A 27439-nucleotide genomic window follows, 5' to 3' on the forward strand; every position below is an offset into this window, starting at 1 on the left:
CATTGGGGTGCCCCCTCCCTCAGCCCCCTGCCCTCCAGCTATGAGGCTGAGGAGAGGAGAAAGAGGAGTAGGGTGTGGAGAAATTGAGGCTTGCCTATCAAGGGAGCTCCTTCCCCTCCTGGCCTCTTGCAGTCTGAGAAGCCTCTGAGGCCCGAGGAACCCCAGTTGAATGATGGGATTTCAGACATGGGGACAAAGAGGGGGACCTGGCTCACCTGCCTTAGAGTGCCTTCCTCCTGAAGACAGGGATTGTTCCAGAAAAACTGCAAGCCGTGCCTCTTTGAGCACAGCAGTCCTCAAGTGTCAGCCATTCACCCTTTAGCATGAATTAGAGTGACAACCAGGAATGGAGCCAGATTGGGGGGCACTGACGGGGAAGCTGAAGGCCCAAGGGACAGGGAACACTGGAGGAGGAGGGGCAGGAAACACTGGCAGGGGGATGGGGGCCGGGAAGCTGCACGGAAGGCCCTTCACTGGCCCCAGCGAGGCGGCACTCGGCCTCACCTTTGCCCAGGCCATTTCCCCTCGCCTGAGCACCCCTTCCCGCTGCCCCCTGCCTCCTTGCGGCCCCAGCCTGGAGGGATCTTCACAGCACAGTGTGGGACCAAGGGCAGAGGAGTGTCATACCCCAGGCCATGTGCAGAGCTTGCTTGAGGGGCAGGAGTGGGAGCCAGCAGGTAGTCTCTGGGGCTTTGGGCACCCCCTAAGATGGAGCAGGAGGACCCACAGCCCCTGGAGGAGTGGAGTCCAGAGTCCCTGGCCCTGGATGACTTGTGAGCGTGGGTGGGGGGGTCCCAGAGGAGCAAGGCCATTCAGGGACTGCTGGGCCACATGAACCTGGAAGAGACGCCCGCAGCTGGGCTTGGGCTGAGCAGGACACCTGAGCCCTGACCCCTTGCTCCTCAGCTCTAGATGCGTGACCACGTGGGTGCCGACTCGCAGCCCTGGGAATGGCCGCTCGCTCGCCGCTGGTGCCTGCTTGCCTGAAAGCCGCCATGAAGGTTGCTCCTGGGGTCAGTGGGGTTTTTCTGCATGCACAGCCCCGTCCCCCAGCCGCCTCCTTTCTGGACCCCTCTGCCTTGTGGAACCCTGCGTCCCTAGTAAGCCACAGCCCCTCTCTGAACCACGCCAGAGAGCTAGGGGCTGGGGGAAGGTTCCAGAATTGTGCCTGGTGCCTGGTAAGTGTCAAGAATGCTGGTGGCCATGGCGATACCCACTGTTTCTTGGACATCCGGACCCAGGAAGGAAGCAGCCCTGGCAGTTCCACCACCTTACTGGGCACGCCTCTGCCTCCTCTGGGCCAGCACCCCCCACCCCAGCTGCCCCACATGGCCACAGTTGGGGTTGGTGAGGACAGTACTGGCCTTGGATGACTCAGACACTCACTCTATGACCTTGGCAAGCCCCTTTCTCCCTCTGAGCCTCAGTTTCCTCATTTGTAACATGGGGATATAAAGTCCAGGACCCTAAACTGGGGATAGGAGACTCTGCCTCAAGCCGAGTCGGGGAGCCCCAGTCTTTTCCTCCTCCTCCCCCTCCTGCTCGCAGCCACACAGGCCACGGTCACCCTGAGTGTGTAGGACTTCTCTGTAGCCAAAGGCCTGGCCTGGGGACCCGAGCCCATCTCGCCTGCTTCAGTGGCTATGGCCAGGTATGATGGCAGGGCCTCGGAGCCAGAAGTGCCAGGGATGCCCCACACTCCTCTCCGTCGCCACAGGCCCCCTTCCCCATACACCAGTCCCGAAAGGGTTGGGATCTTGGACACTCGGCAGAAGGTACAAAGGGAGGCAATCCTGGAGTCCAGCTCCGAGCAGATGGCCAGAGGCCCCAGCCAGAGAAAATTCCCTCCCTAGTGAAGGCAGGGGGACGCATAGTGAGCTGGGCCAGAGCAGCTGGTCACGACCTCTCTGCCCCCCGAGGGGAGAAAAATGTCTCTTTGCATGGGGAGATGGTGGCTGCAACCCGGCATGCCTGGGTTCGTTGCTGTGTGACTTCGTTCTTGGTTTTCTTACCCATAGGATGGGACAGTGAGCACTGCCGTCTGCCTGGGGCAGCAGGTGGGCCGTTCTGAGGCTATTCCTAGAGTGAGGGCTTTGGGAAGATGGTGCAGTCTCTGTGGAAGGAGGTGCAAGGGCACTGGAGGAGGTGGGGCTGGTTTTCATTCTGACCCTGCCATTTCCCAGCTGTGGCCCCTGTGTGTGTCACTTGACCCCTCCAGCACCAAGAAATGGATGAAAAATCGCCTGTTCTTTGTGGGTTGTTGCGGGTTCAAGTGTCAACCCAGATATCAAAGTGCTTGCTCACAGCAGAGCGGCCTGTGGGTGTCTGCTGTTCTATCGTGCAATTCACAGAGGCCTCAGGTGGGGGGGTCCTGCAGAGACATGCACTCCCCCGCACCTCAATTAATGCAACATTAATGCTCCCTGGCCTTTGCTTTCTGTCCTTGTTTTTCCTTCTGTGTGGGTGTTGGAGGGAGCATTGTTGTTGTTAACTCTCTTGGGAATTCCGAGTACCTAAATAATCTTTGTCCTTTTTTCTTTTTTCTTTTTCATCTCATCCTTCTAGTCAATGGAATCCACTTTGTCCTTTTTTCTGAGGAACTCCTTCTGGAGACAAACTGGCCAAAGTGAGGAGCAGCTCCTGGCTACCCCTGAGTTTTCAGTGGGCACGCGATACCCCAGGAACAGCAAATCACTGGCATTCAGGCCACCACATCCCAGCTGCAGCCAGTGGCACACATTGCTAATCAACCACAGCACAGTGGCCTTAGACTCAATGCGGTGTTCTGGGTAGCCATCACCAATCAATCGAGATGAAACCGATTGCCACCCCTGGCATGGTGGGTGTCCAGGCTGGCATGCCCAGATAGCCCCGACCTTCAGCCCCTGGCATGAGCCCTGCTGACTAAGCCTCGGGCCCATTAGCCAGGGCCTGGGTGAGGGCATGAGGGCCAGCACTGAGGATGTGATGACGACCCGAGCCCTTGGAGCTCCTGTGCATGCTGACCACATCACCGCTGCTGGGCTCACGCTCTCCTCTGTGCTGGCCAAAGAGGCCGCGGACGGTGGCCTGGAAGCCACTGGTGACGAAGCAGTAGACGATGGGGTCCATGCAGCTGTTGAGGCTGCTGAGGGTCACAGCCACGTGGTAGACCACGAGGCTTGCGTGGTGTGGCATGTCGGGCCACAGCGCCACGGCCACCTGGCGGGCATGGAAGGGCGTGAAGCAGACGAGAAAGATGATGAGCACCGTGAGCAGGAGCTGCATGGCCCGCACGCGGCGCTGGCGGCCCTGGCGGAGAAGACCTGGCCGCGACAGTGCACACATGATACGGCCGGTGAACACGCTGATGACCAGCAGGGGCAGAAGGAACTCCAGAACAGTCAGCGCGAAGACACGGCAGCAGGGCCGGCCGCCCGTCATGCCCAGCACCGACAGGGTCACAGCACCGGCGGCCAGCCACACAAAGGCGCACACAGCCCTGGCACAGGCAGGCTGGCGGCAGCGGCGGGAGCCTTCGGGCCGCACGATGGCCAGGTAGCGGTCCACACAGATGCAGGTGAGGAAGAGGATGGAGCAGTGCATGTTGAGGAAGTAACCTAGGACATGCGGGAAGGCGCAGTGCAGGCAGCCCCTGGCGCCGTAGTACACAGCGAAGCGCGTGGGCAGGGACAGCCCCACCAGCAGATCGGTCACCACCAGGTTGATGGTGTAGATGACTGATGGTGTCTTGGCCTGGGTGCGGCAGCAGAAGACGTACAGCGCCAGCCCGTTGAGCACCAGCCCCACCAGGAAGATGGCTCCGTGCACCGCCATCAGCGCCAGCCACAGGCCCGGGAAGGTGCCATGCAGCTCCTCGTCCAGCCGGGCAAACAGGTGGAACAGGGGTACCTCCAGCCCGCTGGCATTGGTCCACACTGTTGTCACTGCGGTGGCATTGGGGACTGCCCCGGCCGAGGGCCCCACTGGAGACACAGAGGGCATGACGGCAGCCTGCACACCCCAGGCCTGGAAGCAAGGAGACCAGGTCACCCCAGGCGCCAGCCTGGCCTTAAACCCTGCCCTGAGGCCCGGAACTCAGCCAGCCCATCTGCCCCTGCACACCCAGCAGCCCCCACCTCCATGCCCTCGCCTCGTCCAGGGCCTCAAATGCCTGCTCCCTTGGCTCTACCCAGAGGGAGCCTCGGACGTCAGCAGAAAAGGCACAGGCTTTCAGATTCAGACACGGGTTCAAATTCCAGCCCTGGCACTGGCCAGCATGGAGCCTTGACAAAATGTGGAGGTTTCTGCGACCGTCCTGGCAGGAGGAGGAGGTGGAAACATGTGCAGTGCAGGGCTGTCCTCAGGATGGAGAGCTGATAAGGGCACGACCACGGGGCTCCAGTGTGCAGTTCCAGGGCCTGGCTCCAGCCCCGGCTTTGCCACTGACTAGTGTGCGTGCTCGGGTAGGCCATGTAGCCTCTCTACCTGCTTCCTCATCTATATGACTGTGATGGCGTTGCTGATGGGGTGATGAAGCAAGCGGGTCAGCACAGCAGCACCAGCAGAGTTGGTGGCCGAGGAACCAGTCGCCTTGCTGGTGGTGGGGACCTCTGATTGCCCTGCCCACTCCCCTGTCCCCACACCCGCCGTCATGGCCCCCAACCTCCGGGACCACCCATCTGTTCTCCCCTCCTCCCAGGCCAGCGTCAGGTCAATGCCCTGGACGGGGGTCCTCATGAGGGGCCTTCACAAAGGGAACTAGACTGTCCAGTGGGGCTGGATGGGAGCCAAGGTCCAGTCCCACTGGGCACCCCAGGCTCCTACTGTCCCTGAGAGGCAGGCACCCTATAATCCCCCAAACCCACAGAAAAGGAGACAGAGGCCCCTGTGGGGTGGCTGGCTGGGGCTGAAGCCTGGAGCCAGGGTGTGAGTCAAATAAACAGCAAGCTCCCGTCTGGCCTGGGCAGGGGGGCCGGGGTGGGGAGCGGGTGAGGGGCTGTGCCGGAGCCACCCACTCTGTTTATGTTCCTGCCCTGGCGTGTTTAACTCGGCAGTGATTTATCCCTCTATTTATAAATGAAGGGTTAACGGCCCTACCCCCACCCTAGAGCTGGGCTGACCCTCCAAATAAGGGCATTTCTGGCTTTTTCAGGAGAAAGGAGAAGCCTTTGGGGTAAGGGAGGGTGGGGAGGCTCGTGGGCTGTTTCTTCTGCACCGCGCCCCTCCCCCACCTGCTGGAGAAGGGAGGACCCTTGCCCCTTCCCCTCCTGGTGGCTGCCTGCTGTAAACACGCTGCGCCCCGCCACTCCCTCTGACCAGTGCGTGGCCCCATCCCACCCCTGGGGAACAATGAGCCCTGACTTCAAACAGCCCCTGGCCTGGCTCAGGGCAGCAAAGAACTCTTGCTTTCAGAGGGCCAGGTCCCTCCAGTCGGCGGCCACCTTCTTCCTCAGGGTCAGAGAGGTCAGTGCCTGCATGAGGTCACCCAGCATGCCCTCTGCCTCTGGGACCCCAGCCCTGGGTGCTACCCTGGAGGCTGCTGGGAGGAGTCAAGTGCTGCCCAAGCCTGTGTCCAGCCCCTCCTGCCACCCCCACCACACAAGGGCCCAGGCTCAGCTCCCAGCTCCCCCCCGACTACAAGCAAGCTCTCTATCCCCACGCCCTGAGACGCGGGCATTGATGGGTGCATTTGTTGGATGAATAGATCAGTCCTCCCTCAGTCCTGGTGGGCCACCAGAGTCAGGGGGTTTGGGGCACAGCAGGCAGCCAGGGGAGGGGAGGAGGCTGGGCACATGGGGGCTGGGAACCTGGCATCTCGGGGCTGTGGGCTTCAGGAGCCCCAGAGGTCCCCAGAAGGAGATGGGTCCCTCCTCTGCTGTGGATGAAACACTGTCAGAAAAGGTCCAGGAGGCTCCGCAGCTGGACTGAGGGACTGCAGGGCCAAAAAACTATTTTCGGATTCCTTTCTGTGTGCCTTTTGCTTTTCCAATTTGTCCGTACGGGGCCTATATTAGTGTCCCAATTAGAGAGAAATCGTAAACAACACAGAACGTTTCCTCTGGGAGCGAGTCCCAGGGTGATGCTGGCCCCTGGGGATTCTGCCCTCCCAGAAAACTCCCCAGGGCCAGCCCATCAGGCTCACCAACAACGCTGAGGTGTTGGGGTCCTGGCTAGGGATGTGGGGGCTCTGCGGCCTCTGGAGCTGGGGGGATGGGCAGAATGTGCCGGACACCCCAGAGGCCACAATGGTGAGGAGAGGGAGCTAGCAGAGCATGCACTGATTCCCAACACTAAGGGTCTGACCCTGATCTCAAACAAAGCTGAGCCCTCATCTTGGTGACACACTGAGCCATGATCCCAGTAAGGTGATGAACCTCGATCCCTGTCCCACTCTGAGCCTGACCCTGGTCACACACTGACCGCAATCCTAATAGCACAATGGGGCTGAGCGCGGTGGCTCACGCCTGTAATCCCAGCACTTTGGGAGGCCGAGGCGGGCGGATCACAAGGTCAGGAGATCGAGACCATCTTGGCTAACATGGTGAAACCCTGTCTCTGCTAAAAATACAAAAAATTAGCCGAGCGCGGTGGCAGACGCCTGTAGTCCCAGCTACTTGGGAGGCTGAGACAGGAGAATGGCATGAACCTGGGAGGCGGGGCTTGCAGTGAGCCGAGATCGCGCCACTGCACTCCAGCCTGGACGATGAGCAAGACTCCATCTCAAAAAACAACAACAACAACAACAACAAAAACTAATAGCACAATGGGCGTTGATTCCTGTGGCACTCTGAGCCCTGATCCCAGCCACGACCTGGGCCCTCGGCCCAGACCTTCTGTCCCTGTCTCTGCCCTCCTCTCTGGCTGTCTCTGTCTCCATATTGTCAGTCCCCACCTGCCTCCCACAGTGATGGATGTCCCGATTCGATTATTAAGGGGCCTCTCTGGGGCTCCCACTCACCACCCTCTTTGTTCAGAAGGAGGAGGAACGCAGGCGGGGACTCCAGACCCTTCACGGGCCCATGGAAGTGGCTCCCTGGGGTGCGACTAGGGAAAGGAGAAGGTTCTGCCCCTCCCGGGACTGCCTGGCTCTGCCTGCGGAAGAGGCACAGACTCTGCTTTCTGGAGGGCCCGGGTGACGCGCAGTCACCAGCACAGAGACCCAGGTTTGAGTCCAGCTCTGCCACTCCCTCAGCCGAGACCTGGGCCTGGTCAGTGAGCCTGACCGTCCTCATCTGCTAAATGGGGTCACTTGTGCCTTCCATAGCTCTGCCTCACCCTGGGAGCCTGGACTGAGGGTAGAGGCATGGTCTTACCCTCAGAGCTGGCCAGAAAGGGGAGGCAGGGCCCTGTCCTCAAGCCCAGTTTCCCTAAGCCAAACCTGGGTGTGGGGGAGATGGCCCTGTCTCCTCCCTCTTTCCTGGCAGGTACCCTGGGCCTGTCTGAGACAGCAGACTCCATGGCTGGGGCCAACTGGCCAGAGCCCCGTAGGCAGGGGCTGGCACCATGTCCTGACTGTGCTGCCATGGTACTGGGGCTCAGGGCCTGGAGGCTGTGCCAGGGCTGGGAGGTTTCTCTTCCCCTCTTCCCCACTGGCCCAGGCCTGCTCTGCTCCCTACCCACACACAAGTACTTCCTTGGGGACAGAACAGAGGGAACGAGGGCCTGCTCTCCAGGGCTGAGAGTCAGTGAGTGGAGACCTGGCAGGGTGGGGACCTGGAGTGTGGCCATGGAGCCCTGGCTCTGGCCTGGATGGCCCTGCCAAAGCCTGGCTCCATCTCTGAAGGGACTATGTGGCCTTACAGTCTCTGAGCCTCAGTTTCCTCATCTGTAGAGTGGGCAAAATAGAATCTCCCTTGGGGGTTCTTGTCCTGATGTGCCAGCCCAGAGTAGAGGTTCAGGCACAGGAAGTGGTGAAAGGACGGGACAAGCTGCCAGCGGGGTACTGAGGGCGAGTGGGCGAGCTCTACTCCAACCTGGGCGAGCAGCCTAGACCAGGTCCAGCTCCCACACTACTCACTGCTCCTGCCAGCACGGAGGGAGGGCTCTGACCTGGGTGGGTCCTCTCTGAGCCTCAGTCTCTCCTCCTGTGAAGTGGGAATGGCCGGACACGCTGCCCTGCAGGGCTGTCTCGGGCCTTGGCTGAGCCGGAGCACCAGCTGCAGGTGTGGTGGGGCAGGGGCAGGTGCGCTGCAGCATCTCTTTCTTTTCTGTTTCTGGCCCGCCCCTTGAGGTGGGCAGACCCTTAGAGCCCCCGCCCCTCCAGGTGGGCACACCGCTGAGAGCCCCAGCCTTTCTAGGCTTTGCTGACTCCTCCAGGGGAGGGGGCAGAGGGTGAAGGAGGATGCCCCTCATGCCCTCCCCATAGGTATCACATCGCAAAACAGCCTGCCAAGGTGGGACTGTCGCTGGCTCGGGGGTTCTCCCTGGGAGGGGCCTGAGGCCTAGACTGCTGGGCGGGGCTGGGGACGCGCCTCTCCAGTCACTGCACCTGACTGATGCTTCTGCAGAGGAATCTGCTAGCGGGGCCTGAACACTCCACGCGCCCTCTGGGCCCATCCCCAAGCTGTTCCTGCTCTCTCCCTTTCGGCTTATTCATGCCCATTTTTAGGCCTTCCCCTTGGACTTGCCTCCTTAAGGAAGCCTTCTTCTTCCTCCCTGGGCTGCATCTCCCTGGTGCGTCCTCCCAGGGCACCCTGCGCTTCCTCAAGCCCGGGACTCACCCTGTGGTGCTGCTGTGTGCTGCAGGCTTCCCCACTGGACTCTGAGCATCTCGAGGCAGGGCTGTGGGTGGGGGCAGGGCTCCCACCAGCCCACACCCAGATCGGCCTGGCAGAGAGCAGCACCCGTCTTCCCCTTCGGCTGCATGAACGCCCTGAGCAAGCCCCATCAAGGCTGGCAAGGTGTGGCCTGGTTTCTCACCCTGGCATTCAAGGTGAATGCCACCTGGCCTGGACCCTCTGAAACCTACCTACCTAGTGTCTTGGTACTGGTTGGAAATTGGCTTCCACTCCCAGCCCCATCCTCACTACCCACAAGTCCTCCCAGCCGAGCAAGGCTGACACCTCCTCCAGGAAGCCCGTCCCAATCACTCTGACCATTGTGTCCACACTAACATTCCTTCCCACCCTCTATCTCCCATCACCACTCTTTCTTGCTTGCTTTTTCTTTTTTTTTTTGTTTTTTTTTTTTGGAGACGGAGTGCAGTGGTGAAATCTCGGCTCACTGCAACCTCCATTTCCTGGGTTCAAGTGAGTCTCATGCCTCAGCCTCCGGAGTAGCTGGGATTGCAGGTGCCCACGCCACACCTGGGTAATTTTTGTATTTTTGGTAGAGAGGGGGTTTCACCGTGTTGGCCAGGCTAGTCTCAAACTCCTGGTCTCAAGTGATCCACCCACGTTGGCCTCCCAAAGTACTGGGATTACAGGCGTGAGCTATTGCACCTGGTCCCGTCACCACTCTTGATGGCAATGGTCTTTGGTTTGCAAGCCAGTTCTACCACCCGCCACCTTCGAGGCCTTGGGCAAATCATTTCATCACTGGGAGCCCCAGTTCCCTCAGCTGGGACTTTGGGAACCATACTTGTTGAAGGAATGAATGAAATCAGGCAGGGTATCTGGACTAAGTGAGAAACACCGCAGATGCCCCTAACATGGGAGATGTGTGACATAGGAGCCCTGGAGGCTCCTGGTTTTGGCACCTGGATGGGGCCCTGTCTGGACCAGCCTGCTCACAGGCGGGGAGAGGCCAGGGCCAACACGTGTACTCAGCACAGGACTTCTCAGAGCCTTTGTGAAGCTCACAGTCCTGGGAACCTTCCAAGGGGTGGGAATGAGCATCGAGCATGGACGTTATTTGACCTTGTCCCCTCCCCGGGGATTCCTGCTCCATACATCCCAATGGCCACACCACCACTCCGTGCCCAGAGCACTGATGGGGGCTGCTGCCTCCCTGCCCCCACCCACAGCTTGTTGAATTTCTGCTGGGCACCTGGCCATGGAAGGCCAGATCCCCGGACTTGGGGTGCTGGCACCTACCCAGAGGTCTCCAGGGGGGCACCAGGGTCATGCCAGCCTCCCTCCTTGGCAGGTGGGTGGGGAGGGCTGTGTCCTTACTTCCCTGGGCTCCTCTCAAACCCACCCTGCAACCTGGGAGTTCTCTCTTGGCTGCCCAACAGCCTGTCTGCCTCCGTGCTGCCACATGTGAGACCAGGCAGCAGAGTGGCCCCGGCCCCAGGGCAGCAGGTGGCCCAGGGTGACTGTTGAGCCTGCCTGGGGGTCTGGCTCAGGACCCTGTGTGCTGCCTGTGGAGGTGTGGAGGATGGGCCCAGCCTTTTCCCCACAGAGGGGCTCTGAGCATCCACACAGCAGTCCCAGCTGTTACAGATGAGGAACCGGAGGCCCAGAGGGATGAGTGGTGTCCTCACGGTTACGCAGCATGGAGCTGGTGGGGCTGGGAATCAGACCCAGGCAAGCTGGCAGGACCCAGCGCAGGCCAGAGTGGAGCGCAGCGCAGGCTGGGGAGAGAGGGGCTGGATTAGGCATCTCTGGACCAGGAGTTTGTACCCAAGGGGATTCTCGAGGCCCTGAGGCCGCATGTATGCCCATGGGTCTGTGTGTGCTTGAGCCTGCACCCCAGACGGGGTGGCCCTCATGGCCTTCCAGGGCTAAAATAGCCATGACTGGGGGAACTGTCTGCCTGTTTATTTTTATGATTATTCTTGGTTTCGCAGCATCTGCTTTTGAATATCACCTGCTGTTTTTGACAAAGTCTGAGCCGCTGTTTCTTCCACCCAGAGGCAGGTGGGTGCTTGCTGAGCTCTCCAAATGGGGTCAGACTCACCCCAGGTCACCTAGCAGGTCCCAGGTGGCCCTGGCCAGAAGCTAAGTCTTTCTCCCCAGCCCCCACACCCACAGGCCGGGGCTCCCTCCACCCCGTGCAGACAGAGATGTCGCTGGTGGGCACGGACTGAGCTCTGTGGGGAAGGACACCTGGGCCCCATCTGGCCCGACTCTGCCTCAGTTCCACCAGCTGAGAACCCTTTTGCTGAGACCGTGGCTTTGATGGAAACACCAGTGTCTCTGGGAGGGGCATGGCCAGTTGGAGGTACTGCATGTCACCTGCCGGCCCCTCCCTGCCTCTCCATCACCGGGTTCATTGCTCACCTCTAGCTGGGATAGCTGTGGCTGCAGTAGCCCCTGAAATCCCCTCCCCAGCCTCAGCCTCTCCAGCAGCTGCTGGGACGGGCATATTCTGTCTTGTACACCTGCCTGGCCTCAGCCTGGTCCTCTCAGCCTGTTCCCTCTGCACGTGCTGTTCCCTCTGCCTGGAATGCTGTTCCTCTGCCTGTGCCACCTGGTGAAGGCTCCGGGCACCCACAGTCACTGTCCCACAGGGCCCTCCCTGAGCCCCTCTGATGCCCTAGTGCCCTGGATGCCCCTGCCCCAGGGGAGAGCTCTGATCCCGCAATTCGAAGGGCACCTGCTGGGCTCATCCTTCCCAGGGTCTGATTGACTTCCCTCAAGATGCCCCGGGTGGGTGCCTCTAGCCCCACTGTGCCTGTGGGAAACTAATCCAGAGGGGCTAAGTCATGTGCCCGGGCTCACCCAGCTGGGGTGCAGGAGGGGCTGAGCTCCGCCTCAATCTGCCTGCTGGCCCTTTGTCCCAGTGCCCGGGATCAGCCTTCTGCTGTGCCCAGCCCTGTGTGCGGAGGGAATCAGAGGCTCCAGGCCACACGGCCCCGTGCAGTTTGGAGGTGTCAGACCGGGACTTAGACCCATAGCTGGGAGCACAAAGGGGTCCCAGGCAGACCTGGCCCCACCTTTCTGATCTCACAGTTCGGGGTAGGGTGAGAGGTGACTGGTCACGGCTGGGATGGGCCTCGGGAGGATCAGAGGGAACAGTGTTCCTGGCAGCGGGAAGGGCACAGTGAGCATGAAGGGACAGAGGTGGGAAGGAGAGTCTGTGTTCAGGGCTCTGTGAGACGCCAGGGGTGTGGGGAGGGCTTCTGGACGTATGGTGAGGGGTCAACTTAAGCTTCTTTGGGCCCAGACGTCCCTCCTCAGGGAGGCCCTCCTGAGCCCACAGCCCCGCACACCTGCACCGCCTGGCTCCCTTTGCAGTGCCCTGCCACGCGCAGTTCCCTATGTCCCTGCTTTCCTGTTGGTTGTGCCTCCCTCACTGAACTGGAGTGCCTCAGGGGCCCTGGCCTTGGCTGGCCCCTTGGAGTCACTGAGTCACTGCTGAGTGACTGAGCAAATGATTTTAAAAGACCCCTCTGATCTCTTTGAGCCTCAGTTTCCTCATCTATAAAGAGGAGATGCTAACACTACTTAACAAGAAGACAACGAGACCACCCCTGTGGACCCCAGGAGCTGCTCAGAAACGGTCCAAACTGCATGACCCCCACGCCCGGCTCTCCAGCCACAGACCCCACCTTTGCTGATGGGCCCGCACCGTGTGGCTCAGAGAGGGGCAGCCACTTGCCCACGGCCACACAGCAGACCGCCCCGGAGCCCAGCGACTGGATGAGTCCTGTGGGGAGAGGGGAGGGAAGCCCCAGGACGGCCAGCTGTTGAAGGAAGAAGACAGGGCAAGTGGACAGGCCCAGCCTCCTGTGGGGTGCATTCCCCGTCCTGCGAGGTCACCAGCTGCTCCACGTCTGCCCCGCCAGCACCTTGGCTGCTGGCCAGTTCCCAGCCCGCTGCCCCCTCGGGACCCTGTCCCGCCGCCTTCTCACAGCGCAGCCCCAACGCGAGCTTCGCGGGGCTGGAGCCAGCTTCCAGGTCCACATTGGGGGCTGGCAAGCAAGCCTTCCCTGGGCCTCAGTTTCCCCACCCCTAAGGGGTAGAGAAAGCACCAAGGCTGCTGCAGAGGGCCTGAGCTGTGGGATGGCAGGACGGGCACTCTGAAGAGGGAGCATGGCGTTGGAGCCCATGTCTACAAAGCCTTCACCATGGCCTTGCCCCAGCTGCGGGTGGTGGCGGCCGAGGCCCCAGAGCCTGCCAAGAGCCTCTGAGGTCCCCCAGCTCTGTCCCTGGCCTGGTCTGTGGGCAACCCTGCTGCCTTGCCAGGTGAGGAAACCGAGACCCAGCTCTGGGAGCCCAGCAGATGCTCGATGAGTGTTGAATGGAGGGATGAGTGAGTGAATGAATGAAATCCAGAATTGGGTGGGCAGCCAGCTCCCCCTTATGCAGCCGGCCCAGCTCGCGCCCGTGTTCTCCCTCGGGTCTCCGTTTTCTCATCTGAGAAATGGCTCCCTGTCAGGCAGGACCTGCTCTGAGCTCTCCCCAGACTGGATCTGGAGGCAGTTTCTTTGCCCTTCCCTTCCCACTCCTGCTTGGCTGGGAGTGAGAACCCCAGCAGGGAGCAGCTCAGGAGCCTCCTGTCTAGGGGAGCTGGGGAGAGGGAGGCTGGGGCCAGCCTACAGGGGCACTTACCGTGCTTCACCCGGGCAGGCTGGAGATGTGAGTCCTCAGCTCTCAGCTCTGCATGCAGCCCGGACCTCGCCTTCCTAGGGCCTGACGTCAGGCCAGCGCTTGGGGCTCCTTTTGGGCAAAGGCAGGGTGGGGGCGGGGCAGGCTCCTTCCCCGCCCCCAGGAGGAGCCGAGGCTCAGAGCCCGAGGGAGGGTGCCTGGGCCGCCAGAGTCCCCACACCCACTGGAGACAGAAGGAGAAACTGAGGCACGGAGGGGCCTGGGGTGCCAGAGTCCCCACACCCTCTGGAGACAGAGGGGGAAACTGAGGCACAGAGGGGCTGAGCCTCAGCTGCACCATCCAGGAGATGGTGGCTGACACTTGTGTGTGTCGTGTGCGGGGCAGGAGGTGGGAAACTGAGGCACGGAGGGGCTGAGCCTCAGCTGCACCATCCAGGAGAGGGTGGCTGGCACTTGTGTGTGCTGTGTACGGGGCAGGAGGTGGGAACACATGAAAGCCCAGGTTCCTTCCCGGGAGGGGCATGTGCACGGAGGCTTCAGCCCACGCAAGCCTAGGTTCCTGCATGGTTCTCTGTTTTGCATGTGTCCTGGGTCTGGCTGTGCCCATGTGTGCCCATGACCGAGAGCCTGCACGCCTGGCATCTGGGCCTCTGTTTGCAGCCACGCACTGGCGGCACGTGGCATATGGGGTTGGGTGTGTGGGAAAGACCTGGACGTGACCCAGACCAGCAGGTGGGGAGAGCGCATGGCTCCCAGACCTCAGTGCTGGAGGAAGCGTGAGCTCATTGACAGGCTTGATCCCAGAGGGCTGCTGGAGGGCCCCTCCCCCTAGACAGCCTCAGAGTCTGGAGGCCTTGTGGCCAGCCTGGGGTGGCAGCAGGGTTGTTGAGGAGTGGTTGGGACCGTGTACTGTCTCCTCTGCCGAGAGTGCCATCTCCTCTCTTTCCCATCCCATGTGCTTCTGTTCATACTCACACTTTAATCTTCAAGCCACCTGAGCGCCGAGGGCCTGCTGAGTGGGTTGTGCTGCACACCGGAGACTCAGGGAAGGCTCCCCAGAGGAGGCACTGGGCGTGCCCAAGCTCAGGCTGGTTGCAATGCAGAACAACAAGAGAGAGTAGGTGGGTCCTGGGGTCCTGACGCAGCCTGCTGGGGAGGGATGCAGTCTGGGAAGGCTTCCTGGAGGGGGCAGAGGGAGGTATAATGGGAGGCAGGCAGCCCAGATGGGCAGAGGGACAGGAGGCCATCAGAATACTTCCTGGGGAGCAAAGCTGGGAGTGGGCAGGGGACTTCCACACTGAGTCTCAGCAGCCTCTATGGGTACCAGAGTGCTGCAACGGGGAGCCATTGACAGATCTGGGAGAGGAGGGTTTCTTTACTCTGGAGCAGCCTCCCTGCTGCCGCAGGGCTGAGCCCACAGGCTGCAATTATCTCCTTTAGAACATTGTCGTGTCTGTTTTAGCTGGGGAAACTGAGGCCCAGAGAGGCACAGGAGTCTCTGGCCATCAGCCTCTCGCACCTCTCTGGACCAGCACTGGCTCCTGGCAGGCAGGGTTTCACCGGGCTTGTGGAAGGTGGGGGTGGACACAATGTCATTTTTGTGTGGGGGTAGCCTGGAGGCAGCCCAGATTGGGCAGGGCTGGAGCCAGAGGAGCCTCGGATTTCCTGAGCAGGCGAGGGTGGCTGAGTTACCGCACTGGTGCCAGGCCTCATGCCCACCTCTGAGGGCCTGGGGCTCCAGCCTTGCACTCAGGCTTGTTCTCAAAGAAATCTCAGAGATGGTCCCCCAGCAAACAGTGGGGAACTGCCTGGGGAGGGGTCACAGCCCAGGCCAGCCTCCCTGACTCCGCCCCCAGGGAGATTCTTCTCAGCAGGACCCAGGGATCCTCTTGGGGGGATGCCAGGGATGGGGGTCCCGAGCTCAGAGCCAACCCCCCACAACCCTCAGAAGAGACTGGGCACAGGGACCATTTCCCCCTTGTCATCTTTACCAGGCTGGCGAGTCAGACCAGGCTGTCTGTGACTGGGGTCAGAGGTCAGAGAGTGGCTGTGCCCAGGGTCAGGATCCCTTCATGTGTATCTGACTGGCCCTTCGCAGGGAAGGACCGCTCATCCTGGACTCCAGCACACCTATCGCTCATCCTGGGCGCCAGCCTACTTACCGCTCATCCTGGGCTCCAGCACACCTACCGCTCATCCTGGGCTCCAGCACACCTACCGCTCATCCTGGGCTCCAGCGCACCTACCGCTCATCCTGGGCTCCAGCGCACCTACCGCTCATCCTGGGCTCCAGCGCCCCTACCGCTCATCCTGGGCTCCAGCGCACCTACCGCTCATCCTGGGCTCCAGCGCACCTACCTCTCATCCTGGGCTCCAGCCTACTTACCGCTCATCCTGGGCTCCAGCACACCTACAGCTCATCCTGGGCTCCAGCGCACCTACCGCTCATCCTGGGCTCCAGCGCACCTACCGCTCATCCTGGGCTCCAGCGCACCTACCGCTCATCCTGGGCTCCAGCACACTTTGCAGGGTGGGAGGGGCCCCTTAGGCAGACATTGTAGGGAACTGGGCCTGGTGGAGAGCCCTCTCAAGCCCATGGAAGCATCCTTGGAGGCCCTGCCAGCGGTGAGGCATCAGCAGCCTAACCATTCCTCCTTCCCCATGGGGTGCAGGGAAGTGCCACAATGATATCTCCACATGAGCCACCAGCAGGGCTACTAGGCCACCCTGGGCAGGATGCAGAAGTGACCCCTTGTGAACCCCCATAGGAACCAGGTAGACCCATGGCTCCTGTCCTCCACCCTTGGCCTTGACTCCAAGACTCGACCCTGCAGCTCCAGTGACCCTGGAGAGGGTCCGAGAGCCTGTGCTTCCAGGAGGATGGGCCTGTGATGCCAAGGCCTTTTTGCTGTGGTGGCTGCAGTTGGGAATCCTGTAATGCTGCAATCAGGACTGACAAGCCCCGCCCATGCTGCAATCAGGACTGACAAGCCCCGCCTATGCCGCAATCAGGACTGACAAGCCCCGCCCATGCCGCAATCAGGACTGACAAGCCCCGCCCATGCTGCAATCAGGATTGACAAGCCCCGCCCATCACGGGCAGTGCTGGTGCTACAGGGTCCCCATCCTGAGGGATTAAGCCAACAACGGGCCACCCCTGCTGGTGCCTGACACTGCAGACCTTGTCTGTCTTCCTGTGGAACCCTTGTCTTGGTGCCACTTGAGGATGTAAACAGCCGCGGGCCCCTGGCAGCGGTTTCCTGCCATGTGTCGAGGGGTGAGGCCTGCCCGAGGGGACCTGCCAAGATGGGGTGATGCCAGCCAGCTCTGGAGGACTCCCACCTACTCGAGAGGCCAGAGCTGTAGAGGAGGGGCAGGGGGGGAGTGCGGAGCTTCCAGATGAGGGGCGATCGGGAGACCTGCAGGCTCCTTCCTGGGGGGTTCCGTGCCCACAGGCCCTCTCCTGCACTCTGGACTTGCTGGGTAGCAGGCAGGCACCTGCCAGAGAGCTGGGGTGGGCAGGGGCCCTTCTCTGCCCCAGGGAGAGGTGAGCCTGCGTGTCCAAGGAATGTGGGGGCCCCTTGCACAGCCCTGGGTTTGAGCCCAGCCTGGTGCCTCTCTTGTCTGCTCTGATCCTCAGCCTCAGCCCTGTGGCCTGTGCTGATGGCTGGGAAGCAGCGTCCCTCTTCTCAGGAAGTGCCAGGTCCTGCCGGCCACATCGCAGCTCCACAGGGAGGCTCAGCTCCACAGTGGGAACCAAGGAAACCGGGTTGGGGGCGCAGGGGCAGGACCAGCCCCAAGGCCCACAGCAGTGAGGGGACAGCCTGGGCTCAGTCTGCGGTCTCCTCCTATCTGAGGGGAAGACGCGGACTTGACGGTAGCAGAACGTGTCGGGGCTCCAAGGGTTGGAGGCTGGAGGAACAAGGGCAGGCTATGAGGCCCTGCAGGGCAGAGCCTTTGAGAGATGGGTGGGGAGGTACCCAGAGATGGGATGAATGCCTGGAATCCAGTCACAACCGGGGACGTCCAGGGTACCTGGTGCTGTGCCCGGTGCACAGTTAGCGCTTGGCTCTGGAGCTCTAGGGTGTCATCCTGGCGTGGCTACTGGGACTGCCGCCCTCTGGGCTGGCTCCCTCAGTGCCCCAAGACACCCCCCTATGCCTGCTCAACACTCAGGGGTCCCTCCAGGGCATCTTATCTCACCGCCTGCTCTTACGCACAGGGAAATTGAGGCCCAGAGAGGGAGGGAGGCCTGTCCAAAGTCACACAGCAAAGGGGGCATGCAGACCCTGGCCGGAACCATGCCTGGCTTGCAGCCTCCCAGTATCCTTCTGTTAAACTCAGCCTCGTGGACTGTGGGAAGGGGCACCCCCAGAACACTGCCTCATCATGGGCTCTGGCAGGGCTGTGGCCCTGGCCACGGCTGGCACACGGTGGTGAGACCCAGCGTGGGCTGGTGCTGCTGCGGGGACCCGTATGGAGGAAGCTGCAACCTTGAGCCCCATGGAGCCAAGGGAGGGTCCCTGCAGGGAATGGTGGGGGATGGTGGTGCTGGGCTCATTGGTGAGAAGGCAGAGGGAAAGTCCCAGGCTCCAAAGACCCAGTCCGGGAGGGATTGCTGGTGGAGGAGGTCTGGTCACAAGCCTCCCAGGCTCTCCCAGGATTCACACTGGCTCTGCCTGGCCTTGCCATGTGTCCAGGAGCCTGGGGTGAGGTCTGAGTGTGGCTTGTGGGTGGGGCTAGCTGAGTCTTAGCCTACAGAATGGGGCAGCAGGGCCTCAGGGGGAACACTGAGACCAGAGGACCTTGGGATCCTCTAAGTTGGCCCCACCTTTTATACATGAGGAGACCAAGGCCTGGAGAGGGGGTTCAGCTATCAAAGCTCTGAGGCAGCTCAGCTCCATGCCAGTCTTCCTGCCACCTGGGCAGGGGGGCCCCTTCACGCCCTGGCCTCCTTGTGTCCGGCCAGCTTGCAGTTGGGAGGGGGTGCACTTCCCATGATCTGGGTCTCCAGGCCCACCTAGGGCCAGTCCAGGAGGTGCTGGGTGAGTGAGGTGCTGGGTGAGTGGCGGGTTCCCCCAGGGCAGAGACAGCAGGGTGAGGATTGCCACCGTGGGAGGATCGCTTCCCGTGTGTCCTGTTCCACCTGGACTGTGCCTGGACTAGCACTTATCATCACCCACCTCCTGGTGAGGGTCCCCACAGGGAGCAAGGGGACTAAGTCCCTTTCCTCCCTTGGGCTCACACAGCTGGCCCCTGAAGAGTCAGGTTGGAACCTGGGAGCTCAGAGGCCAGGCCACTGGGCTCCCACTACCCCAGGGCCTTCCACTTGGGGTTTGAGGAGGCGGCCGAAACTCTGGGGTCTGACCCCCGTTGGGGCTGCTGGGGCAGTAGACTCCCCAGGAGAGGGGCAATAGACTCCCCGGGGCCCTCTCAGGGGCCTGGCCCTGCTCCCTGCCTCCATGGCCTCCTCTGACACTTGGCCCAGCCAGGGAGGGCTCTAGTGGGATCAGCACAGGCGCCAGAGCAACCACAGGTCCAGCGGGCTTGGTGGCTGGGGATGGTGGCCATGAGGGCCCTGCTTGGCACCTTTTATCCCAGGCACTGGAACACAAAACAGGGCCGAGTACGAGGCACCGCTGCGTGGAGCCCTGCTAGGATGTAATCCACAGGTTGAAACCACTGGTCTAGCAGGTCAGTCACTCAACAAGCAGTGCTCACCGAGACAAACCTGTAACAGCTGCCACTCACTGAGCGCTTCTGGCATGCCAGGCACAGGGGAAGCACTTCAAGTCGATTACTTCACCAAATAATCTTATAATGGGGCATCCTGTTCCCATCTTCAGAAGAGGAAAGGGAGGCTCAGAGAGGCAGTCACTTGTCCAAGGTCACGCAGTTAGGAGGGTGGAGCTGGGACCAGGCCTGGAGTCTCTCAGCCTTTACAAAGCCCCCAAATTGCCCCGCTGAGCCAGGCCTGCTTTCTCTCTGGAAGCTCCAGGAACCCATCCCCTGGGGAACTGTGACAAGGACCCCACAGCCTGGGAACCCCAGGGGAGAGACTGTGGGGTCTAAGATCCCTTCTGGGCCCAGGCGCCTGCCCGGGGTGGCCCAGACCAGCCACCACAAACTGGCCGGGCTGGGCTGAGCTGCAACTCCCTCCAGAGTTGGCCCAGTCCACTCAGGTCAAGAACAGGCCACGTCCCCAGCAGGGCTCGGGACCTGCTTTCTATTTCAGCACTTCCCAGCCCCCGACGGCCCCTTGGGACGGGAATAGCTGTGTCTGTCTGTGTCTGTCTGCTCGGCAGGCCTCAGAGGAGCGGCCCTGGGTACCCGGGTTCTTCTGACCATGGCTTCCTCACTGGCCCAGGAGCTGGGAGCATGGATGTCCAGGGGTAGTGTCCATGCAGGGACGCTGCGGTGGTGGCTGCTGTTCTCTGCCCGACCCCTCCACCTTCCCTCATAGCAATGAGCTTTGGTCACTGTGAGTGGCCGAAACGACCTAGGCCAGCACATGCTAAAAGCTATTGGCTGGACATCTGGCACTGATGGGCAAGGGAACTGGTGACCTCTAAGGAGCGGGATGCGGGGACCCAGGCTCTGAACTCTCTGGCTCTGAGAGCAACTTTTAGGAAGTTGTTTGGGTTCAGGGTTTCCGGAACAAGTCCTCCCAGGCACTGGCCACCAGCGCAGGACCGAGAATGCGACCCCAAAGTCTCTCCTCACCATCTCTGCAGAAGCCTGACAGCCTTCCCACCTGCACAACTGTTCTCGCCACCTAGAAGGCCTTTCCCACAGGTCCAAACCGGCCTCTAGCCACACGGCCACCTCTTTCAGGAAGCCTGCCCAGACTGGTTTGTCTTAGCCCTGAATTCTGAGGGCAGTCTGGGCCTGGATCGTTTGCTGGGATTTTCCTGAGCCAAGTTTGTCTCCAGACAAATGTTTGACTCCTCCGAGACAGGGCCAATGTTTCACTTGTTTCTTCCTCCTTTCTGTTGCTGAGCATGTGGGAAGGTATATAGTAGAAGCTCTATAAATGCGAATGCCCACTCATTTTAAAAATGGGTGGGAAGGGCAGGGCTCCAGGCTGGCATGGCCCCATTGCAAGCACTTGGGCCCCTTTTCTGCCTGAATAAACTTCCCCACAGAGCCTTCCGGGGTGGCACACACTGCTCTAACGAACAGGAAGTTCTTTCCCGTTTCTAACCTTAGTCCTTCCTGCTGCAGCTTCATCTCATTCTGTCTAGGTTTTGAGGCTCCTAAGAACTGGACCCGTTCACCCTGCCCTCTCCTCCCAGGGGCCAGGAGACCATCTCTTAGTGAGTGAAAGGGATGCAGTGGTCTTGGGGGATGGCGGCAGTGGGATGGACTGCTGATATTACCTTCACCGTCTGCTGATATTACCTTCACCGTCATAAGCAAGGAAACTAAAGCTCCGAGGAACCACCCAGCTACTGGGAAGTGGAGCCAGGATTTGAACCATTCAGGTGAGCCCAGGGTCTCGGACTGGCCCCCCTGGCTGTGAGCCTCACATTTCTCTGTGCAGAGACCTTCCTGCAGTGGGTTCCTCCCCTACTCACCAGGGCTGACCCCTACCTCCCAGGGGAGCCCTGGGCAAGTCCCGGCCTGTCTCCTTCCCGACCTGGGTCTGTCCATCTGGGCAGTGGGGGTACAACCCCAGCGAGGCGGCGCAGGAGTCAGGGCCACTATTTATAGAGGCCTGCTGCCTCTGCCGACTGCCTGCCGCCCTGGAGGAGTGCTCAGGAATGGGAGGAGGGAAGCTGTTGTTGGCGGGGTAGGTTACTTTCCGGAAGGCTGATGCCAAGTCTCCTGGTTGGCAGGCAGGGGAGGGCACTGGGAACCAAGCAAAGGGGAGTGGATGGCACCCACCAATGGGCGGTCCCAACAGGGTAGGCGGAGCCCTGGTGAGGGCTGCAGACCAGATCTCATGTGTGCCTGCTGAAGCCCCAACCCAGGATCCCGAAATCCAAACTGCTCTGAGATAGGGAAGCATTTAGGTAGGTTTGACACAAGCTCACTCAGCCGCATAAACTGACTGAACCCAACCTGAGGGTATTCAGAATCCATCTGTCCCTCCCTGTGGGCATATCAATGAGGCTCGCGGCAGAAGTGTGCGTGGTGGAGGTGCTTCCCAGACCCCATGGGGTGCATGTGAGTATGTGACATCCACTAGGTGCATCTTACTGTCTTTCTAAAATCTGAACCAGATCCTGAAATGCACACAGCCTCAAAAGTTTCTACAAGCCACTGTGAACCTGATTGTCTCCTACATTTTACAGGCGAGAAACCTGAGGCTTAAAAAAGGGACCAGAGGGTGGCCAGCGCCTGCCCTGGGAGCTGGGACGAGGGCTCCTTGGGATCAGAATTCCAGCTCTTGCTGGTGGGGCCCAGTTTGAGGTTGTCCCAAGAGCTGTGGAGTCTCTCACTAAGGAAGTACCTTCCCTGTCTCTGCTACCCCCTAAAATCGGCCTGTTCTGTCCTGAGCGGTCTTCCTGGAGGCCTCCCAGGGGAGCTCAGCCCCCACTGGCAGCCCTGGCTCTGCCTAGCTCTGGACCCCTACCAGCCTTTGTTCACTGTCTGCCTGGGGCACAGACCCTCTCTGCCTTCAGCCCCTGGGTACTGATCCAGGAGGGGCTACCTCCTTCAACTCTGTCACTGCTCCTCCAGGGCACCAGCTGAGGCCAAGTCCTCAGGCGCTTCGGAGGTGGGAGCGAGAACCAGGCTCAAAATCTAAGCCCCAGGCTCAGGTCCCAGCATGACAGCTGACCAAGGCCAGGGCTTCATGGCTCAGAGCCTCAGCTGGCTCACTTGGAGTCGAGAGCATTGACCTCTCTGTCCTGACCAACTCGTGAGGCCATATGGGGGGTCAAATGTGAGGCCTGGGTCAGGGTTCACTGTGTGACCAGGATCAGGGCTCAGGCTGTGACTAGAACCAAGGATCAGTGTGTGACCAGGGCCGGGGATCAGTGTGTGACCAGGATCAGGGATCAGTGTGTGACCAGGATCAGGGCTCAGTGTGTGAGCAGGATCAGGGATCAGTGTGTGACCAGGATCAGGGCTCAGTGTGTGAGCAGGATCAGGGCTCATCCTCTGACTGGAGTCAGCCATCAAGACACTCAGTTCGATGCAGGTCACCCCCCATCTACCCTGGCCCCCTTAAGAAAGCCTCTCACAGACCCCAGGTGGCCCTATGTCGGGCATTTCTCATGACCTCTGTGCCCTGACCTGAGGTGGAGGTGAGGGTCCTCCTTCCAGTGAGGAATGGGGAGGTGCTCAAAGTTCCCTCCCAGGCACTCCCTGCATCCCCTCCCAGGCGCTCCCCACATCTTTCTCGCAGTAGAGCTGCTGGGGTCTGGGATCCAGCAGGCCTGCCTGTGGAGGGCCCCAGACCACTTCCTGCTTATGAGGCGTGTCAGGAGGACAGAGAGCAGGCCCGGAAGCTGCTTAGCTGGTGGGAGCGACTGGGAGTGGCTGAAGCTCAGGGAAGAGGTGAAGGAGCCTGGGTGGGGCAGGCATATTCTCAGGCTGCAGGGTGGCTGCCCATGGCCAGGGGTGCTTTTGGAGGGCCAGCTCCCCGGTTCCTATCCTGCCCGGGCCTCTGCTTTTGAAGAGGGTCATGGTCTGGGTTCGGGGCCCTGCATTCCCTCTGACGAGCTGGACTCTGGGCTCCAGTCCCCACTCCCCCCGCTCCCCGCCCCACTCTCAGGAAATGAGCCTTGTGCCCATACTGGGTGCCCTCCCTGACCCTGTGACTCAGGCCTCTCTCTGTGGGGGTGTGAGAGCCTTGAGCCCGGCAGGAAACTAGGCAGCAGATCCACAAACACAAGGGGACAAATGGCCTTCCTGATAGCAATGGTGGTGATGGCAGTATCCTCACGAAAGTGGCCCCGCACCAGGGCACAGAGCCACCTGTGCTGTTCCCCACAAGGGCCAGGCCATGGGGTGCAAGGGCTGCAAGTGAGAAACTCTGCAGACCCCAGCCAGACCCGGGGGAGCCCTGTCCCTGAAGGCCCTGCCTGGTGTGGCAGGTGGGATTAAGGTTGGCGGTCGGTGGAGGAGCAGGTGGGGCTTCCTGGAGGGGTGGGAGGAGAGAGACCCCAGTGGTGGGTGGTGGGAGGGGCAGCAGGTCTCAGGCTGGAGTCACGGCTGAGGGCCAGTTCTGGGTGGGGCCTCCTATGGCCGGGGGCAGGGGCAGGACTGCTGGGGGTGGACTACTGCAGGAGTGTGTGTAGAAGCAGATGCTTGCTGCGTCCTGCCTGTGGGTGTCTGGGGAGTGGGCAGGCAGGGCATGGCCATGGGTGGGGAAGGGGGTGTGGCCCTCTCAGACCCAGCAAAGACCCTGGGGTCCTAGCCACCAGTCCAGCCTCTGTCTCTACCAGGCACCTCCTGTGTCGGGGGCAGGTGGGCAGTCAGGTCATTTGAAAACATTCTCCAAGAGGAAGCTCTTAGACTCTTTCGTCTCTTTAGCTGGGGAAGTGCGGGCAACATCCTTTGATTCAGAGATCTGGATCTGGGGTCCTGGGAAGCTCCAATGGCTTCACGAACCCCCAGACCTTGTGTGTGTGCAGTTGCCCATGTTTGTGCCATGAGGGTTCGTCTGGGCTGTCAAGGGTCTAAAAACCCACGTGGGTTAGAACCACATGTGGTCCGGCCCCGTTCAGTGCCAGTGGGGCAGGCCGTCCCCAAAGCCACACTGAGAGTTGGAGGGTTAGAGCCAGGTCAGCTGTTGGGAAGGGCTTCTCTGCCCCCATGCCCCAGACCCTCCTCCAGGGGCAGATTTCTGTCAGAGAGACTGGGATGAGCCTCAGATGAGCCCCGTCAACACCCACAGAGAAATGGGCTGTGGAAGATCCGCCTCACTTGTCCAATCGACCATGCGTCTATCTGTCCTTCTCCGGGACCCTGGCAGAGAAGGCCACCGGGGGGGCCGGACACCGCTGTGTGGGCTTACTTCCAGGCAGTAGTGTCCGGGAGGCTTTCGTCCTTCACCTTTGTACATCCTGGCCGTGTTTGACATCTTTACGGTGAGCTCGTGCCATTCTATAAACACACGTCCTTTTCTTCCTTAAAGAACAGCGAAAAGCTGCCTGGAGCGACTGCAAGCGACGCTCACAGGACGTTAGCAAGGATTCGTTCTGGGCAGCGGGAAAGCAGGGGACCGTTAATTTCTTCTTTCCACTGATTTGTATTTATTATTAACTTATACAAAATAAATTTTAGTACAGAAACTCCTCTGCTGTCTAATTGTTCAGTCACTTGCATGTCACCATCAGGCCTATACACCAGTAGAGGCAGAAATGTGTCGCTCAATGCCGACTTCCCTTCCCAGGTCGTGGGTGCAGCAGGCCTGGAGAGAAGCCCTGGTGCACGCCTGCCTCATCCCTGGCTGGTCCCAGGCAGTTATCACCAATCAATGAGGCTCTTGCTCCCCAGGAACCTGGATGGACACCCTCCCCCGGGCCCTCTGGGAAACCGGCCCACTGGACCAGCACAGCGGGCAGCATGGCCCTGACTGGATTGAGTCCAGACTCCTTAATTTACCCATGAGGAACCCGAAGCCCAGAGGCATGGGAATTGCCAAAGTTCCACGAGTGTTCAGGGCCAGCCTGCCCCGGCTCGGTGTTCTTCCTGCTGGGAGCTGGGCCATGGGCTCTGCACTTCCTCACTCAGCATTTGGGTCCATCTGGGTGGGACTGCCGGGCAGGGCGACGGAAGCCTCCCAGCACTGTCCACTGTCCGGGGGAATACTTAATGTGTCACGTCCTCTACCCGGGCAGGAGCAGGGCAGGGGTGAAGCACCTCCCTGCCCACCAGAGCTGCCTGCCCCAGAGCCCCAGACCCAGGAACCAACCCCCTCCCCACCCCGAGGCCTGCCAGGACCCAGCCCTTACCCAAGGGCCCAGGGGTCCCAACTCAGCTGGCAGGGGGCAGAGTCCGGACTCAGACCCAAGCCCAGCCATGCCAGCACACAGCTCCTTCCCCACAGGAGCCTGTGGAGCAAGTCAGGAGGGAGGGAGGACATGGTCCTGAGGACTGCAGGTCTGATGAGGACAGTATCTGCCCTGGGGACCCTGATCTGAGGGAGGAGGCAACAGAAAACTGACCCATCAACGGGGTGATGGGGACGTTTTGGGATGGCAGATTTAGATCTCAACCCAGGCCCCACTGCCTCCCACCAGAAGCAGTTACTTAGCCTCCCTGTGCCTCAGTTTCCCCATCCGCATAGTGAGGATAGCAATGTTTGGGGCTGTGTGAGGAGTAAATGAGGCAACAGTTGTGGTTTGGGTCTGGTCTGTGGCTGTGTGGGGTCCAGTGAGCCCATGTGTGCCCATGCCTGCCTTTGCATCAGAACCACCGGGAGCTCCCATCAAACGCAGATGTCCAGGCCTGGCCCAGACAGGCTGATTTTAACGGTCTGGGCAGAGACCTGGTTATCACCATTTTTTTTTTTTTTTTCCGAGACAGAGTTTCACTCTGTCGCCCAGGCTGGAGTGCAGTGGTGCGATCTCAGCTCACTGCAACCTCCACCTCCAGGGTTCAAGCAATTCTCCTGCCTCAGCCTCCCAAGTAGCTGGGATTACAGGTGCCCGCTACCATGCCTGGCTAATTTTTGTATTTTTAGTAGAGATGGGGTTTCACCATGTTTGCTAGACTGGTCTCGAACTCCTGACCGCCCACCTCGGCCTCCCAAAGTGCTGGGATTACAGGTGTGAGCCACCACGCTGGGCCGGTCATCAGCATTTTAAAGACTCTGCCATGATTCTGATGTGCTGCCAGGGTGGCTTTGCCTGAGCTGGGCTTTGGCTCCTGCGCACACTGAGATGCCGGTTCGAGTGGATCCCGGGGGTCGGCCCGCTTGTTTCCCACGGCCAGCCTCCAGTCCGGCTCCCACGGAGTAACTGCCTGAGCCCAGTCTCAGGTAGACATCATCAGTTTCCACGTGTTCCTTCATTCACTCACGAACAAATGGGCTTTACTTTATCCGAGGACTTGTAGATAATTATTTTTTCCCTCTGTAAACCAAGTCCTATTTAAATCCCATCCAAATCCCTCCAGCCAGAGCCCCTGCTGCCTGCAAGCCTGCTCCCCATCTCCGGCTGAGCAGGTTTGTTTAAGGCCAGGCTGACACTTCTCCTCCTCCCGCCTTGGTGTGTTTACACTAGGGCCATCAGCGGAAACTCCAGGTGCGGGAGGGGGGCCGGAGACAGGGCAGGGACCACAGGGGTTTCGGGGCGTCCTTTCCACACAGTGTCTCAGGTCACCCTGTTCCCAGCCTCGTCCTCGTTCTCACAGGCGAGGCCTTGGAGGTCACTCAGGCCAGGGGAAGTGCTGAGGTGAGGCCTCAGGCTGCTAAGAGGAGCGAGCCCAGGAAAGCTTTTTGAGTGGGGGATCCCCGAATTGGTTTTCTGTGAAGACCAGGGAGCAAACCTGCCTGCCATGGAGTGAACCTGCCTGCCATGGAGCGAACCTGCCTGCCGTGGAGCGAACCTGCCTGCCGTGGAGCGAACCTGCCTGCCGTGGAGTGAACCTGCCTGCCGTGGAGTGAACAGCATGACCCGCAGAGAAAACCTCAGGCAGAAGCCAGAGGGCTTGAAATCCACAGCCGTCCATGGAGAGCGCTAGTCAGATGCTGGTGGCATGGGCAGGGGAGGCTCTGGGCCACTGTCTGGGTGTGAGTCCTGCCACCACCACCTGATGGCTGAGTGGCCTTGGGCACGTTACTTAACTTCCCTGTACCTCGGTTGCCTCATCTCTCAAGGGAGTAATCACATTAACTTCTCAGGATCATTGCAAGGGTGAAATCTTCTAAGGACACAGAGCCTGGAAAGGCACACTCAGGAGGTTGGGCTCTGCCCTATAGACAGTGGGGAGTTTTGGCAAGTGGCTGAGCAGTGCTGGAGCTGGCTTTCTGAGGGTCTGAGCTCTCAAAGCCTTTTCTGCATGGCTGGGTTGTGAGGGTTTTATATTGTCACTGCTGACAAATCACAGATTGGCTACCCTTCCTC

The 27439-nt window shown here is 60.5% G+C and overlaps 1 protein-coding gene across 1 annotated transcript; it reads right to left on the reverse strand.

Moving 5' to 3' along the window:
• Positions 1-2549: 2549 nt before the first annotated feature.
• On the reverse strand, positions 2550-13483 carry GPR20 (G protein-coupled receptor 20). The gene is made up of 2 exons (XM_025394878.1): positions 13419-13483; positions 2550-4008 (listed from the first exon to the last, which is right to left on the reverse strand). The coding sequence occupies exon 2, from the start codon at positions 3982-3984 to the stop codon at positions 2905-2907; it is 1080 nt and encodes a 359-aa protein (XP_025250663.1). The 5' UTR covers positions 3985-4008; positions 13419-13483; the 3' UTR covers positions 2550-2904.
• Between the last annotated feature and the right edge of the window lie 13956 nt (positions 13484-27439).

The sequence above is a fragment of the Theropithecus gelada genome, chromosome 8 (genome assembly GCF_003255815.1).
Source record: "Theropithecus gelada isolate Dixy chromosome 8, Tgel_1.0, whole genome shotgun sequence".
In the NCBI taxonomy this organism is placed as follows: Eukaryota; Metazoa; Chordata; class Mammalia; order Primates; family Cercopithecidae; genus Theropithecus; species Theropithecus gelada.

Excerpts from the sequence above, each read along its gene's own strand:
- GPR20 (XM_025394878.1), bottom strand. The coding sequence starts at position 3,984 with ATGCCCTCTGTGTCTCCAGTGGGGCCCTCGGCCGGGGCAGTCCCCAAT.